Genomic DNA, 16144 nt, shown 5'->3' with positions numbered 1-16144 from the left:
TCGAGACTCTTCTTCCATCGCTGTTTGGGTGTTTTCTGTGTGTAAGACTGATTCTTTAGGTCAACGTCTGCTCTTTCCTTCCAGTTCTCTGTCAATTAAGCAGCGTATAAGTTTAAAAAAAAAAAAAATGGTGACCTTTTTCCTTCCGTCCACATCAACCTCTGTTAGTCTTTAGCCAATGACTTTATCAAGTTATAATGACAGGAAGGATTTACTGCTGTCTGATCACAGCCTTTCCCCTTTGCTCTTATTTACGCTGACAATCAATCAATCGATCGGTCACTCTCAGTGCTGAGGAGTATTATTCCTCACATCTAACTTTAACTTTAAGAAAGCGTAACTCAGATAGCAGTTTTAGCGACGTAGCAAAGATCCTTTCATTTACTGCAGGGGAGGTAATGCAGTTTTAACGTTATAGGGGATGGATGGGAAAGATTCACACGTTAACAGCTTCAAAGCATTCATGTCATCAAGAGTCATTACGGAGTTGGTCATGTGAGGATTAAAGTACTGTAACATATCCATTAGACTTGGGTTTAATTACATTGAACAACGGACTTTGGCTGATGTACTGTCGCATTGTTAAGTGCCAAATCTGAGCTTCCCAGTCGTAATTACAACTTTTAAACGGCAGTTGGGTGTTTTGTTTAGGTGGGCCTCATTTTTCTTTCCACTTCCTATCAGCCAAGCAAGATGGTCATTCATAACAGTGGCCATATGACCAGTATGACAAGACTGATATCTGTTATTTTATCAACTCAATAATCATTGCTGCATGACAAAAAAAAGTGTTCTGCAGGCTTAAAATTGTGTTTTATCACATTAATATTCGTGAAATATGTTGTAATTGACAAATCTGAGCCGTAACTTGGTAATTTTATGCCTTGATTCATGAGGTGGGAGAGCAGTGTCCCTGCCAGTGTTGAGGCTTTCTCACAGAAACGTGTAAAAAGCTGTATTTCACCAGTGACTTCACCTGTTGTTCCCCAAAGTGCCCCCAATCTTCCCTCTCAGTCCATAATTTCCATCAAGCCTCGTGCTCAGCGCGACCGCACACGCTTTACTTTCCCCTCGTCTCAACCTCCTCCTTTCTTTTTTCAATTTCTTTCTCTGCTCTTAAACACAAGATGGCTGTGTGGAGGTCAGGCAGGCGTGTGTTTGTCTGCATGTGGCTTCTGAGTGATAAAAATACACCATTTGATTCCCTCTTACAACACAAACCATTCCCTAAATAATGGATGGGCTTTGATGGAGGGCATATGCCAGAGTCGGATGTAAAGCTTCAAGATCTCTCTCTCACACACACACACACACACACACATCCGGTCTGTGAGTCAGAGACAGGTTGGAGACAGACTGTACGGATGGACAACGTCAGACCTATTTCTAATCCTATTTGGGGTTTTATGTTTCATGGTTTCAATTAAATAATCTCATGGATTAAAATCAGGCTGTGGATCACAAGACACTTGTTTTGTTGTTGTTTTTGTTCTTTAAACCAGCTGATCCAGGTTTAACTGTCGTGTTACACAATACATTATTCTGATGGGTGGAGTTTATCGTGGCCTTTTTGGGACTCGTACTCCCAAAATAACTCTGGATAACTGCTCGGTGCACTAGCAAAACACAGAAATTGTCCAAATGGTATTTTTGCATTTTGGATCCAAAACGAGGGAGGCTGGAAAGTCAAGAGGGCAATCAAATCAGTTAGACCCGAGGCAATCACAGTTCATCCATACATAGAAAGTAAAAATACTATTGACAAGCTTTTGACTAGGGTATGTATTAAAACCTCACTTTTGACATGAACTTGATTTCAGTGAAATGTGATGGAAATTTAGGTTGCGGGTTGAAAAACAAGTGATTCATATTTCGGTGTAGATTGAGACGAGATGTATGTCATGGTTTCTTATCACTTTATGCATTTTGAAGCTGAGTTTCAGATCCAAACATTTTATATTGTTAACATAACGTATGATTTCTCTGATTGCTTTGTCTTTTTTTTTTTTTACTCTCTGAATTCTTATAAAAATACTTTGAATAAAGTCTAAGTATATATTTAAAAGGCCACCTACACTCATATCAATTATCTTTTTTAATGAATTAATTATTTTCATGTAATTCGTGGTGGTGGCATTTCGTGCTGGGCTTTAGATTCATCATCTTTTTATTATATCCATGGTTTGAAAGCAGATGGTTGGAGCTGATTTCTGATATGTGCAGACTGTTTGGGTCCAAAACACATTGAATTTTGGATGCAGGTGGCTGCACGTGTTGGTGCCTCAGCCATATTGTGCCCAGAATTCCCCTCCTACCTGGACTGGTCTCTGGCCTCTGCTCTCATTTCACTCTTCTCAGTTCAGGAATCATTATTGGCACAATATGTGTAGAATATGATCTCTTTTACAACGTTAACCATTGTTGCAAAGTCTTCACAAAGACTTCACAGGCACACAAGCAAGTAAACAAGCAAACACACGAGAGACGGTTAATGGCGATCATGCTAACATGTAGGAACATCTTCATTTTGACTCGACACGTTGCTCAGCTGGCTGACTTCTTCAGTAGCTACACGAACACACACACACACACACACACAGACTTTCCAGCCAGCGTCTCCCGCCCACCCTCTTCTCTCCATCATCCCAGCTGTGAAGTGTCATCAGAGATGACTGACAGCCAAACTGAGGCAATATGAATATGAATGGGACTGTGAATATGAATATGCAGATGAGGAGGGGAGACAGTTTGCCTGCTGTCTTCTCTTTAAGACAGATCTGTCAGAAAATGGCGGCTGTCATCCTTCACCCTCACGGCTTTAGGATAAGACTGGCCCACTTACTGACCTGAGGGGAGAGGAGAGGTGCTGTATTGTGTCAGACTAAGGCCAACGCCAGAGTGAAACGCTGCAGTATGTACATAAAAGTATATGGACCAAATTTAGAACGCTAATTGATGTCGCTGGTGAAGCAGCAACACAGACCAGATCTTTAAAATAGATCAAGTTTAGCCACTAGGATGCAACCATTGTGAGTTCAGAAAAGGAAAACAAATCCCATTCTGTGTTTTTATGTCAGTTAAATTTGTGAAATTGTAGTTTTATGAAACAAAATACCGGAAGAATTTCCCAGAAATAAATCTCATGGCGTTTTGATACCAGGTCAGCTCGTGTCAGATTCAGATGCAAACCTTGCCCCAAAACCCAAAACTACCTCTTTCCAATTTCTTGGCACTCACATTTGTAATACACTAAAATCAAACGTCAACAAAGACCACATAATCAAAAAAATCCTGGCAAACACTTTTCTTTAAATGACAGCTCAAGAAAATCAGTGTGAGACAACCACCTGCTCTGTTACTACACAGCAGTAATTACAAGTATTCTCACGTCATCCCTAACAGCGTGGTACAACAGTACAAACCCACAAAAAACTCCAGCGTATTGTATTATTACTCATGACGATACATATTTAAGAAATGGATACTACCTTATGTCGTCCTTAAGCTCAATCTGATGTGAGTTTTTCATCACTACCTCTGAGTTCTTGCAGCCGTCTGTCATTCAATGTTCGGGAATTGGTTACCAGTAGTTACTTGGAACAAACCACAATAGTACTGTATACATAAACACACTTGAACACCCAAAGCAGGCTGATAATCCACAACATTCATATTTCGCTAAACGTGTTTGCATATTCTCAACTGCTGTGTCGAGCCAACCTTTCATGGGAAAAATCCTCCAGTTGACAGGATGGGATGTGTTTTATAGATCACGTTTGGTTGGAATACACAGATGAAGAAGTGGAAAACCCCCAGTCTTCAGTCCTCTTTTACTTTGTATGTAATGCAGTTAATGTGTGTTTGTCTGTGTCTACAGTGAGATCAATCATCTGGAGTCGGGTCTGGTGGTGGAGCTGTGGAACAAAGGTTTGATCTGGGACACTATGATCGGCACAGCGCTGATACCCCTGGACACCATACAACAGTCTGACGAGGTAACGCACCTCCAGCACAGACACGCCCTCATCATTTCATCCTTGCACACAGTGTCAACACAGTGTTCATCAATTATTATGATGTCACACACACAAGACTTTTGCGCAATCTTGAGCACAGAAGTTCATTCTTGACCTAAGGATCAGAATGTGTGACGAAATTATCTCAATTTAAGGTCCACTAAGGTTTTGCTGGCTGTTGAGATATCCCTTCCCATTGCGTTTCTAATCGAAGACAAAAGTTTATTTGAAGTATGCAAGGCTTCAGATGTCAATTTGAGTTAATGTTAATTGGTTTATCTTCCAAAATCACAGTGTTTTTCTTTTAAATTCCCTCTTTATGCTCCTTCAGACAGTGCTTCAGTGCTGAGCTGTGGAGGAAGAATGATAACACAAAGAGGGATTTTGGTACTAAAAACACTGTAACTGTGAAAAACACTTACTTGATCTGATGAACTCAGACTGCTGAAGCCTCATATTAGCTTCTTCAGACAAACTTTGCAATATATTTTCCCACAGATTGATCAAAGAAGTACTGTAGTTACTGTAGGGGAATCACTTCCAGCATAATATGAATCATTTGATCAATCAACAACCAGATGGATGCTGTCTTTGGCCATTTTGGATAACGCTGCGTTTATGCCAACTGGAAGACGTACTGTTAGGCTGCTGTGTTAAAATTAATAATTTTATACAGTATGAGCTGTTTAGGCTGCATAAGCTCGGAACAACCCTCAAAATAAACACACACACACACACACACACACACACCTTCCACCTACCAGTGTTTGCTTATTAAAACACCATCTTTTTCCTGTCTTTAAAAGGACTCTCACAGGTTGCCAGTTAGAAGCAGTTGCCAGCTCATTTTAGCGGTGCTGCTTGTCTCGCCTCCAGACCTCATTACTTTTTCTGGAGTTTTAAAGTGGTGCAGCGAGCACACTTGTAGTCATTAATAATGCAGCCCCCAATGTTTGACTTCTCCCCTCAGTTTGAAAGTAAACGCTCAGCCCCTTTCTGTTACGGTCTGAACTGCCAGTGTTGTTCCTCACTTTATGCGTCTTTTCATCTTTGCTCAGATTTATTGAATGTCATTCCTGCTCAGCCCACCCGCACCCTCAATTACCATGTTGACGCTTTTGATTCTGAATGATTGAATGTTCCTCTTTCTCTCTGTGTTTGTCTTTGTCAGGAGGGACCAGGAAAGTGGACATCTCTTGACTCTGAGGTGTTAATGAGGGAGGATGAGATCTGCGGTACCACCAACCCAACTCCACACCAAGTGCTGCTGGACACCCGCTTTGAGGTGCCCTTTGGTATGCATATGTTCAAAAACACACAAACACGTAGCCACAGAGATTTAGCTTAAAAAACCTGATAGTATAGCACCCTTGAATGATGGTCAAACTGCCATCTTAGGTTAATATGTAAATAGGCGGTATTGTAATCTCCACACAGAAAGATCTAAGGAAGGAAAACAAAAATAAGAACATAACCGTCCTTTAATATCCTGACAGAATATAGCATTGTAGCCTAAAGATTTTCCAACAATATTAAACGCCAATCTGTAACAACTTGTATGATAATAAACATTTCTGCTCAAATCATGAATTACTACTTTTTATGTAAAAAAAAAAAACTGACAAGCTCTGATTGAGTTCTACATGTCAGCATATTTAAGAGATATTTTAGCCGCTATCAACACAGAACAATACTAAAATAGTCTGTGCAAATCACACAAAGCCAACTTAACGAAGTGAATGTTAATTGCACAACAAGATTGTGGTGCATTGAGCTAATATAGCAGTCTTACTAGCTTACACACATTCCAACATTGAGAAAGTATGAAAAGACGTTATTATGTCGCTCTATATCAAACACATTACGGATTGAACCTGGTGCTTTTATCAGCCAGGTGTTAAACCAACACAAAGTACAACATTTTCCTTTGTTTGAAAGACACACTTTTCACAAGGCGGTTTATTTCTGCTAATAACTGACTTGTGTTGGGCTGCCATGGTTTATCCCCATGGGCTTCCTTGTTGAGGCCCCATATATTAGAGCTTGTGGAAGTACCACTAGGGTTCATGAAGTTTTTATGAAGAGTTTCTTCACGGTGACGTTTTGGTTGCCTGAAATATAATCCTAAATATTCCTCAGCACTCTTCTGCAGCATAAATAGCAACATTTCTTTAGCCCATTTTGTTTCTCGGGTAGCTGTCTGTGCCTTTCCTCTTGCACTGCCTGGCACTCTATTTATCAACACTCACCTAATGTCAAGATGGCACTGTTCATGCTGCTGTCCACTCGTCAGGGCCTGAAGATGGAGATAAGATAGCAGTTTCCCTGTTTTAGCTGACTTTGACAAATCCTTTTTTAAAAAAAAGTTAAAGTAATTGACATCCAGTTTACAACACAGGTACTAATCAATAGTGAGTTGCATCTTTCTGGACATCACTTATCACAATGAGACATACTGAAACACACAAACGTGTTTGCAGTATAAGCCAGGGGTTTTTATCTTTAAATTCAGTGTGACCTACACTTTCTGAGGATAGCATTATCTGCGATGTCCAGCTTAATAAGCGCTCATGAATAACAAGACACTCCTTGTAACTGCAGAACATGCCTGAGAATCATCACATTTATAGGTTTCCTTCAGTATTGAAGTAATCCAGTGATAGCTGTCTGTATATCCATGGGTACATTGCAAACAGGAATTGCTAATAGCTCATTCGGCACACTTTTAAGGATGCCAATTTGACAAAATGTTAACAAATCCAGTTTACATCCCCCAAAGCAGTGTTGATAACATTTAAAACTGTGGACACAAACTCACATTAAAGTTTAGATTTGAAACTTTATACTTGGACTTAGACATGTAAGATAGATTGTTGAGATTGTTGAGATATACAGGTGTTTACACTGTACTTCCAACATATTTATGACTGACTAATTGTTTTACTTTGGAACATGAGACCGTAGCCAGGCTTTTACATTTCCCTATTCTCGTCTTTTTCTCTTCTTCTACCCCGACGACTTTTCTTTCTCTGGTTTTGGGGAGGACCTGTGAGGCCCCTGAGGTGGTTTTTAATTCTATTTCTGGGGCCCCAAAAGGAAACCTCCTCATCAGCTATTAAACACACATGAATATAAGATGGGAGCACATCAAGCTACGTGGATGGGATAAGACAGGACGGGATAGGGAGCATGGAGGAGAGGCGACTAAGGGAAGGGTGGAGCTACAGTGCCTGTGGTCTTTCATTTCTTCTTGAACATTCTGTGTTTTGTGCTCTCCTTCCTCCTCCATTATTTACTTTCTCTCTTCATCACCCCGTCTTCAATCCCACCATCCATCCCTCCACCTATCCCTCCATCCTACATGTCTGAATTTCCTCCACTTCCCCTCTTTCACCACCCTCTCTTACACTCTCCTCCACACATTTGCCTTGTCACTTTTTCAATTTTTCTCACTTTCAATCCGTCTATTTCTTCTGTCCAATCCATCTGTCCAGATATCCCAGAAGACGAGGCTCAGTACTGGACCAGTAAACTGGAGCGGATCAACACCATGCGGATACATGACGAGGTGAGTTTACTGAAAAAGTCTATTTCCTGTTTATAAGTTACACATTACTAAGCTATTAGAGAGGTTAAATTGTTCATTCAGGCGTCTCAAAGGAGATGTTAATGCTGACAAAACAATGGGGAATCCCCCAAAAAGTCTTAGAGTGGTAATACAGACCATTGGTGTCACTTGAAACTACATTTTACAAGCCGTACAGAATGATGGCATTCTGGTCTTTTTTGTGTAAAAACGTAATATGAATAATAAAAACATTTAAAAGGTGCTTTCCTCTGTCATGCATTTAATGTATCCTGCGTCCATCCATATTGCAGAAAGCCAGAAAATAGATTTGAATATATATATATATATATAAGCTGGTGGCAATCACCCAGTCTCTCTCTCTCCTCTGGCTTCCACCCTCTGTGGTTCTGTTGTATTTTGTTTGTCTTTATCTTAATTTCCTTTCATGTAAAATAATCTTATTTTTAGTGTCCAGTCTTGAGCTGGGTTGTGACAAAATGAAATATTCAATTACAAACCTTTCCCCCGTCTGGAGCTGAAGTGCAGCAGAAGTTCAGCGAGCATGCAGAGTGAATCTTCTACTGTGTGAAACAGATAAGAAATGTTTGCAGGTTTCATGGGAGCAAGAAATAATGCATCTGAAATCTCATTTTCATTTATGTCAGTTTACATTTTAAAGAAACTGTGCTGTTTATAAGATTGCTATCAGTATTTATTGAGAGCTTTTGAGAGCGTTCTCCTTATTTATTTAGTTTTTACCAACTATCACGTCACAGTGTGCACAGTGTCCAATGTGTGTTGGCTCTCTGCTGCCATCTAATGAAAAATAACACTTATTACATCACAGAAGATCTATAAATACCGTACTCACACGTGCCTTTTTACAATTAAAACATTTTGATTCAGTTGACCTCCGCTGACCCCCTCACAATTTCTTTCTCTTCTGCTTTTTGTCTGTATGTTTCTCTTGTGGCAGTATCCGCTGCAGGAAGAGGTCCAGAGAAGACGAATGGCATCTGTGCCCTCTCAGTGCTGTGAGTACAACAGTAAACATCTGGCACAACGCGTTCATGCTATCATGTATGTTTCCGTGTGTTTGTGTGGGTCCTTTGTTCACTAATGTGTCATCCCATGCTGATGACAAAGGATGTTTTTCCTCCTCATTCCTCCTCGTGGAAAAGACATTTCATATCAGCCAACAGTCAAGTGCTGATGCATTTTGTCTCATACATTTAAACCCACTTCAGTGCCAGCTTATATTAAACGATCCCCACTGATTTTTAAAAGATCAAGCTTACTGTTTGCACAATAAAGAGGATTTTTGGATGCACCAATGGTAGTTATGAAGAGCTGTGTTTGTTGTGGTAGTGCTGATCACTCATACTGTACTATGTGGAATTATTCATCACATTACTTCATGTGACTTCTTCACATTGCTTCACTTAGTTTGTATTTATCTCATACTGGTGTTACCATTCACCATTCACCATCAAGCTTCACAGATTTGGGTGTTTTCAGTCCCATTACATGTTACATACTCATTTGGCCAAACACCAGTTACATTTACTGGTTTGATTCTTCAGTAATGAAGTTCACTTTTCTTCCTGACTTCTTTGAACACTTGCCTCCATGCCACCAGGCAGTTGGAGTTATTTCGGATGGACTGACCAGCAGAGTACGTATAGTGGTTGTGTGTCCCCCCCCCCCCCCGTGACTTGTCATTGTCACTTCTGCATGGTACAGGACTGCTCTTTTCCTTTCTTTTTAAATAAGGAACACTGCATGTTTTGGTCTGAATCCGTTGTTTGTCTTCATTGTATTTGAAATTTCACTGTCTTGTATCCTCCTGATCGGAATACAGATTAATGTGTGGGTGCCAAGTTTGTTGACATATTTTAAGTGGCATTTGGAGTTACATTATTAAATTGTGACATGAATTTATAATCATTTCGTGTTGTTCATGCCATTATCAGCATGGTGTTCATGGTTTTGTAATACATGCCTCTTACCACAAGAGGGAGCTTTTTATTCAAACAAATTTTATTGTTTGGAAGTCTTCCTGACGTCATAGCAGTGTCCTAACAGCCTGCCTCTCAGATCAAATCTCTGAATATGAGCAGTGATGTACTATTGGACAATTGTTTGTTTGACAGTTTGTTTAGAGTTGCACTCTGGCTTACTATGTGCTTACAATGGCATGTCTGCAGTACAAGGGGAGGGTGGAGGCAGGATAAAGTTTCACAGTGTTTATGAGCAGTGAACAGACTGCCTAATACTTAGGTCTTGCAGAGGGCTCACATTAAAACTAATAAGTGAAAAAAATCTATTGGAGGTCTTAGAGTTTCCTGCATGTTTTGAAATTAATTCATTTTAGGAATTAGAGTATCTAGTTTGTGTTTTGCTGAACTGTTTGTGTTGTCTTTGCTCAGCTTTTGATGACCATGATAGTGCAGTGGATGACCGCGATAGTGACTACCGCAGTGAAACTGGCAACAGACCTCCACGGTTCCACAACACCTCCCAGACAAATTCGTCAGTGCACCAGTACCCTATAGGACGCAGGGTCCAACATCAAACCCTGTCCAGGGAGTCTGACTCTATACAAAGCTATGAGCTAGACTACAGAGAAATGAGGGGGCCCAGGTAAACACACACCCACTCACAGACACACATAAGCAAACACACAACTCTCTGCAGTGCCACTTGAGAATCACTTAATCACTTAATTATTGCATATGCGCTCTTTGCTTTGAGGAGTCAAGTTACCAAGAGCAACAGAATCCATTGACATACCACCACTGTCTTTAAAAAGGTCCCATTTGAAAGCGGAAGTGGCACAGCTTTAGATAGTCGTTCTGTATAACATACAGCACCAGTAGCATTACTGGATGCAGTAATTATTTCTTTTGTTGGTCATATTAGGCGTCTAATTAATTTAACACTGTTAACTTGTTGCTTGTACCAGTTTATAGATATTTTCTAACTATATTTACAACTAGCTAGCCTACCAAAATATAGACATACAAGCAGAAAACAGCTGCATTATCAAACAAAATACTTTTCCTTCTACATGTGTACTTGGCTTTTTTCATGTGCTATTCTATTTCTTTACTTGCATGAACACTTTCTTTGCATGATCTGCTGTTTTTGATTCATGTCTTGATTCATTTCTCTTTCTTGCCTTTTCTTTGCATCATCTTCCACTGCTTCCTGCATGGCACTTTTTTTTTATTTTTCTTGAATCCAGGCGATCAAACAGTAAGGGTGGAGTAAGAATAATCCCTGTTGACTCAGGTATGGGTGTGGAGGATTGGGAGAGTAAATATAAAGTGCCTGACTCAGGTGTCTTGGATGATTACTTGGACGCTGAGCAGAAAATGTGGGAGGACGAAGATAAAAGCATCATCTACCGGATCAGTGACAACTCTTGTGAGTCCAAAGGTAGCAGGTTCTATCAGACAGTAGAATGTGATGCACTATCCCCTGAGGATACAGAGGAGCCGCATGGCAGGCCACACAGACAGAGGCATGGCTTTGGTAGTGGAGAAGTACGGTTAGTTTATAAGGAAGCCGGCAGCTTTGAAGATGAATCGTCCCCTCCTGAAATTGATATAATTCCCTCCGTCAAACAGCAACGACAGCAGACAGACAGAGAAGGTCTCCTTTACAAGACTAGACTGTGGGCCAAAACTGCCTTAGAAGACACACTTGAGAGCTATGCAGCTTTTCGTGAGGAGGAGGCTGCTCGGGAAGAGGCTGCAAGGATCAGGGGGAGGAGTGAATATGGCTCAGTCGGTTCAGATGAGATGCAGTATTCCTTTGGATCTGAGGAGGAATTAGATGAGCTGACATTCACTGAGGGGGATGCTAGTTATGAATATGAAAGTTACTACTACCCTGGCAAGTATATGTCACCTCTTGGAGGACAAGGCTATTCAAGCAAAGGGAGAACAGGTCGCGGACAAGATCCTATGTTGTCTCCTGTAGAGGAGCCAAGTGATGAATATGTAGATGCAATGGATGAACTTCAGAGCTTAGTTCACTCTGTGTCAGAATACCTGGCTGTAAAAGAAGAGGAGATCAACAACTATGAATCAATGCCTAAACCAATTAGAAGGAAACTCCCAGCACTGCCAACCGATAAAGTTGTGCAACCTGGGGACAGTAATAGCAATGAAGTCAAACCTGAAGTTAAGGAGGATAGTGCTGTTGAACAGGGCATAGCTGGAGTAAAGAATGCCATGAGCTCATTATTCAGTACAATCACAGGATCAAAGTCTACCACTGACGTGGTAGCCTCTGGCATAACTCCACCCCCCCAGCCACCACAGGCGGACTCTGGTATTTCAAAACTGCTCTCTTTGATCCCTAAAGCTAGCACTGAAGCCACAGAAACATCTGGTACCACTGCAACAGATCCACTTACCTCCCAAGCATCACCCCAACCTGAATCTGGTATTTCAAAGCTGCTTTCATTTATTCCCAAAAGTGGTGGTACTTCCCCCCCAGTTGCCGTAGTTCCCCCTGCCTCTCAGGAGCCCACAACAGAAAAAAAGTTTTCCCTTCAGTCTCTTTTGCCATTTCAATCCTCTGAATCCAGTCGGCAAGCTGACACTGATCAGGCGTCAACAAATGTTGGCACTGGGGCACAAGGCAGTGCAACCGCTGCTAACCAACCCACATCTGGGTTTGAATCCATGTTAGGAAGGCTTAGTCCTTTGAGACTTTTTTCCAGTGCACCGCCATCTAGAGAGCCATCACCTCAGCCATCAGAGCAAAGAAGTGCATCTGCTGCAAGCAATGAATCCCAGCAAGGGTCTGTAAACAGAGCCACAAGTCCCAATAGAGAAGGCTCACAAACAGAGCGACAGTTATCAGATGAGACGAGAGCAGGTTCAGGAAGTGGATCAGTTGATCTTTTGCCAGATACAGGAAGTGGATCAATTGAGCTGTTTCAAGAAACTGGGTCAGTAGAGCTTCTTCCAGAGACAGAGTCATCTGGTGAGCTCCCTGATATTCAGCAGAGAAGAACCTCTGCAATTTCTGAACCAAAACCTGAAAGTAGCTCAGAGGAAACAGGATTCTTCAGTCCTTTTAAGAAATCTCTCTCTACCCTCATATCAACAGTTCCTCCTGAAAATTCCTCGCAAACTGACACCAAGCCTGCAGAGGAGTCATTTTTAGGCGGCAAACTCAAAATTCCATTTTTCTCCTCTGAAAATATTTCCACACCAACCCAACCAAAAACAGAAGGTGTGCTCTCAGGGATTCTTAAGTTTGCATCTGGTGAAGATGCCAGTGCCACACCAAAAAGTCCATCCCCCAGCCCTGCAAGAACTCCCTCTCCAAGTCGTGTTGCACTTCTTGAAAGCGTACCAAAAGCAAACACAGAAACAGGCTGGTTTTCAAACCTGTTTAAGGTAGCCCCAAGTGAACCTGCTAAGGAACCTGCAAAACCACAAGTGACCCCCACTGTGACGCTAACCAAACCTAGTGGCCAAACTGAGCCACACACTGAACAAATGATGCCCGACACCACAGAGAGCACTGTCTGCAGAACAGAACAATTGTCTCAAGAACAAACAATGTCTGAAAAAGATCCCCAGTGCAGGACAGATGCCCAGCCTGAAACAAATGTCACATCTAAAGGTCAAGGTCCTCCATTGCCTGAGGAACAAGCCAGATCACAACCACAAGCCTCGCAGGCTCAAGGAATTCTTTCTGGATTGTTGAAACTAGGATCAACAGAAGATGTGTCTTCTGACAAGAAAACACAGGGAGGGGATAGTCAACCTCAACAAGGTGGGCTATTTTCAGGCCTATTTTCATCTACTTCCCAGTCTTCTCCCCAAACACAACATACTTCTGCCACACAACAGTCAGGATTGTTGTCTGGATTTTTAAAATTTGCCTCTGATAATGTTTCTGCTCCCACAAATCAGTCACCTGCTGCTACACAGCCACCTACAGGAGGACTATTATCTGGGCTCTTGAAAAAAGCTACAGACACAGTAACTGGGTCTCAACCAACTCCGTCCAGTCAAGAGTCACAGCCAGATGCACCTGATCCTACAGTGAAAACGGAAGGACCTGGAAAAAACTTGAGTCAAGGGACCACTCCTCCTACTCAGTCAACAGGGATTTTGTCAGGATTGATTAAATTAGGTTCAACAGAAGCAGCTGCCCCTGACAAAGGTCAACCTGAGCAGCAACTAAGACAAGCTGAAGCCTCAGATCAACAACCAAACCAACAGCAACAGCCTGACCAAACAACAGAACAATTACCTCCAAAAGCAACAGCAACAATGCCTCAATCTAGTGGATTGTTAGGGGGTTTGTTGAAACTCACAGAAACCGCTTCCCAGCCACCAAAAGAACCTCTGGCTACACAATCTACACAACCAAATCAGCAATCAGGTAACATGTTGTCTGGACTTTTTAACAAGATCGTGGAACCCAATCCTGCTCCATCTCAGCTACAATCAGAGTCTGGTGCTCAAGAGACTAAAAAACAACCAGCGCAGCAAGCACCTCCTCAACAAGGAGGCTTCTTATCTGGTCTTTTTGGACTTGGGGCCCAAGACTCTGCTCCTGCAAACCTAGCCCAGCCCTCACAAAACCAGCAACAGAGTGGCCCATCCAGGCACCAACCTAGTCAGCAACCGGGCAATAGACAAAACCTACAACAGCAAAAGCAAGTCCCTCCACAACAGCCCCCCAGTAATCCTGGAGGGATTTTTACTGGATTATTCAACAAAATTGCAGATGCAGGAAACCCACAGCCTACAGTGGGGAGTCAACCAGAGCAGCAACAGGCGCAAAGAGCAGGCCCTAAGACAACCCAGCAACCACCTAATCAACAGGGAGGCTTCTTCTCTGGACTATTTTCGGCAGGTTCTACTCCTCTAGCACAGCAGCAGCCACCTGTTAGTCATCCAAACCAGCAGCAACCCCAACAAGGCAATAGGCAGCCTCTGCGTAGGCAAAACCAGATACCTCCACAACCTGCTGCCTCTGCACCGGAGCCACAGCAGAGTGGACTATTGTCTGGGCTTTTTAATAAGTTAGCATCTTCAGATGTACAACAACAGACCACCCCACAGACTGGGTCTCAACAGGGCAATAAATCAAACATTGTTGGACCTGGTCATTCTGCAGGTCAACAAACGTCTCAACCCAGTCAGCAAGGAGGATTCTTGTCTGGTCTATTTGGTCAGACGTCACCTCAACACCAGCAACAGTCTGGCAAAATGGCAAGTCCTCAACATACAGCAACCCAACAGCCTAGTCAAAGTGGAGGCTTGCTTTCAGGTATTCTGAAGCTTGCATCTGGCGAAAATGTACCAGAGGAACAACAGTCATCTCAACCTGCTCAGGCAGGTCAATCATCTGTTAAGTCTGGGCAAAATCCAGCCCAGTCTGAATCAGGGGGATTATTCTCTGGCCTGATGAACAAAATTTCAGGTACCATTGAACAGTCATCGTCACCATCTGATCAGGTAAACCTTCAAATGTCACAGCAACAACATCAGCCACGTGTAGGACAGAGTCGACCACAGATTCAGAGAACCAAACCAGTAGAGATGCATTCCTCCCAAGATGTGGCCCCAGATAAGGATTTAAAAGGTCCAGCTCAAAAAGGTTTCCTCTCTGGTATTTTTAGTGTCACAGAGGAGTCATCAAAGACACAGCAGCCATCAACCCCTCAGCTTGGGATGGAGGAACCAAAAACCAGCACAAGTAGCACATCTCCTGGTTTGTTATCCAGCATTTTCAAAACAGGCCCCAGTGACAGTAGCACTCCTGGAAAGGAACCCGAAAAAGGCCTTCTTGATCGTTTACTACCAAAGAGTAAGGAGGATATCTCTTCAAGTACAACAACACTCACAGCTGCTGTTGTCACATCTACTTCAGTTGCTGATACCCACAGAGAACCTCTGCAATCTCAGCTTTGGCAAGATCCTACAATTTCCTCAACCCAACAATATCTTGAGGAAATTCAGCGTCTCTTGTATGGGACAGCTCATGAATATGGTTACAAGGATCTTTTATACAACTTTACAGAGCATGGTGTTATTCCACCAGAGCTCTATGAGCATCAATGTCTCATAGAAGCTCTTCTGTGGCAGCAACTCAATGATTATGCCCTTGCTGAAGCCCTTGCCACTCAAGTTCAGGAACGTTCCCAGACATGCCAAGGGCATATACCATCAAAGGTTAGAGCACCTCAATTGGAGAATCACATATGGTTAAATCCAACAGAAATGGACATCAGTGACTTCAATATACCCTCACATCCTTGGAGGGATGCTGCTGCCCAGCTTTTTGAGAGCGGAAATCGCTTTCTTGAGCCAGATGAAGATCTTGTTTTGTTTGACATGAGTTGCAGAGACAAGAAACCCTGGAGTAGCTGTGACCATTTGAATGATCCTGACAAGAAAAGTAAACCTTGGATTGTTGGAAGTAGTGCTCTAAATTTGTCCATGGAAAAAACAAAGACACGGTTAAGTAGATGCCAGTCGCTTACAGAATGCAGTGTACAGGAATTCAGCAAAGTAGT

The 16144-nt window shown here is 42.2% G+C and overlaps 1 protein-coding gene across 1 annotated transcript in view; it reads left to right on the top strand.

Moving 5' to 3' along the window:
* Positions 1-8584: 8584 nt before the first annotated feature.
* The window catches only part of LOC139284383 (protein unc-13 homolog B-like), a 100375-nt gene continuing 92815 nt past the window's right edge, over positions 8585-16144 (top strand). Inside the window, exons 1-2 of the mRNA XM_070904637.1 lie at positions 8585-8618; positions 10014-10227. Of these exons, the coding sequence (XP_070760738.1) occupies positions 8594-8618; positions 10014-10227 (239 nt within the window). The 5' untranslated portion in view covers positions 8585-8593. The remainder of the gene's footprint in view (positions 8619-10013; positions 10228-16144) is intronic.

Source organism: Enoplosus armatus, chromosome 4 (assembly GCF_043641665.1).
Source record: "Enoplosus armatus isolate fEnoArm2 chromosome 4, fEnoArm2.hap1, whole genome shotgun sequence".
Taxonomy (NCBI): Eukaryota; Metazoa; Chordata; class Actinopteri; order Centrarchiformes; family Enoplosidae; genus Enoplosus; species Enoplosus armatus.
This window is presented reverse-complemented; position numbering and strand designations above follow the sequence as displayed.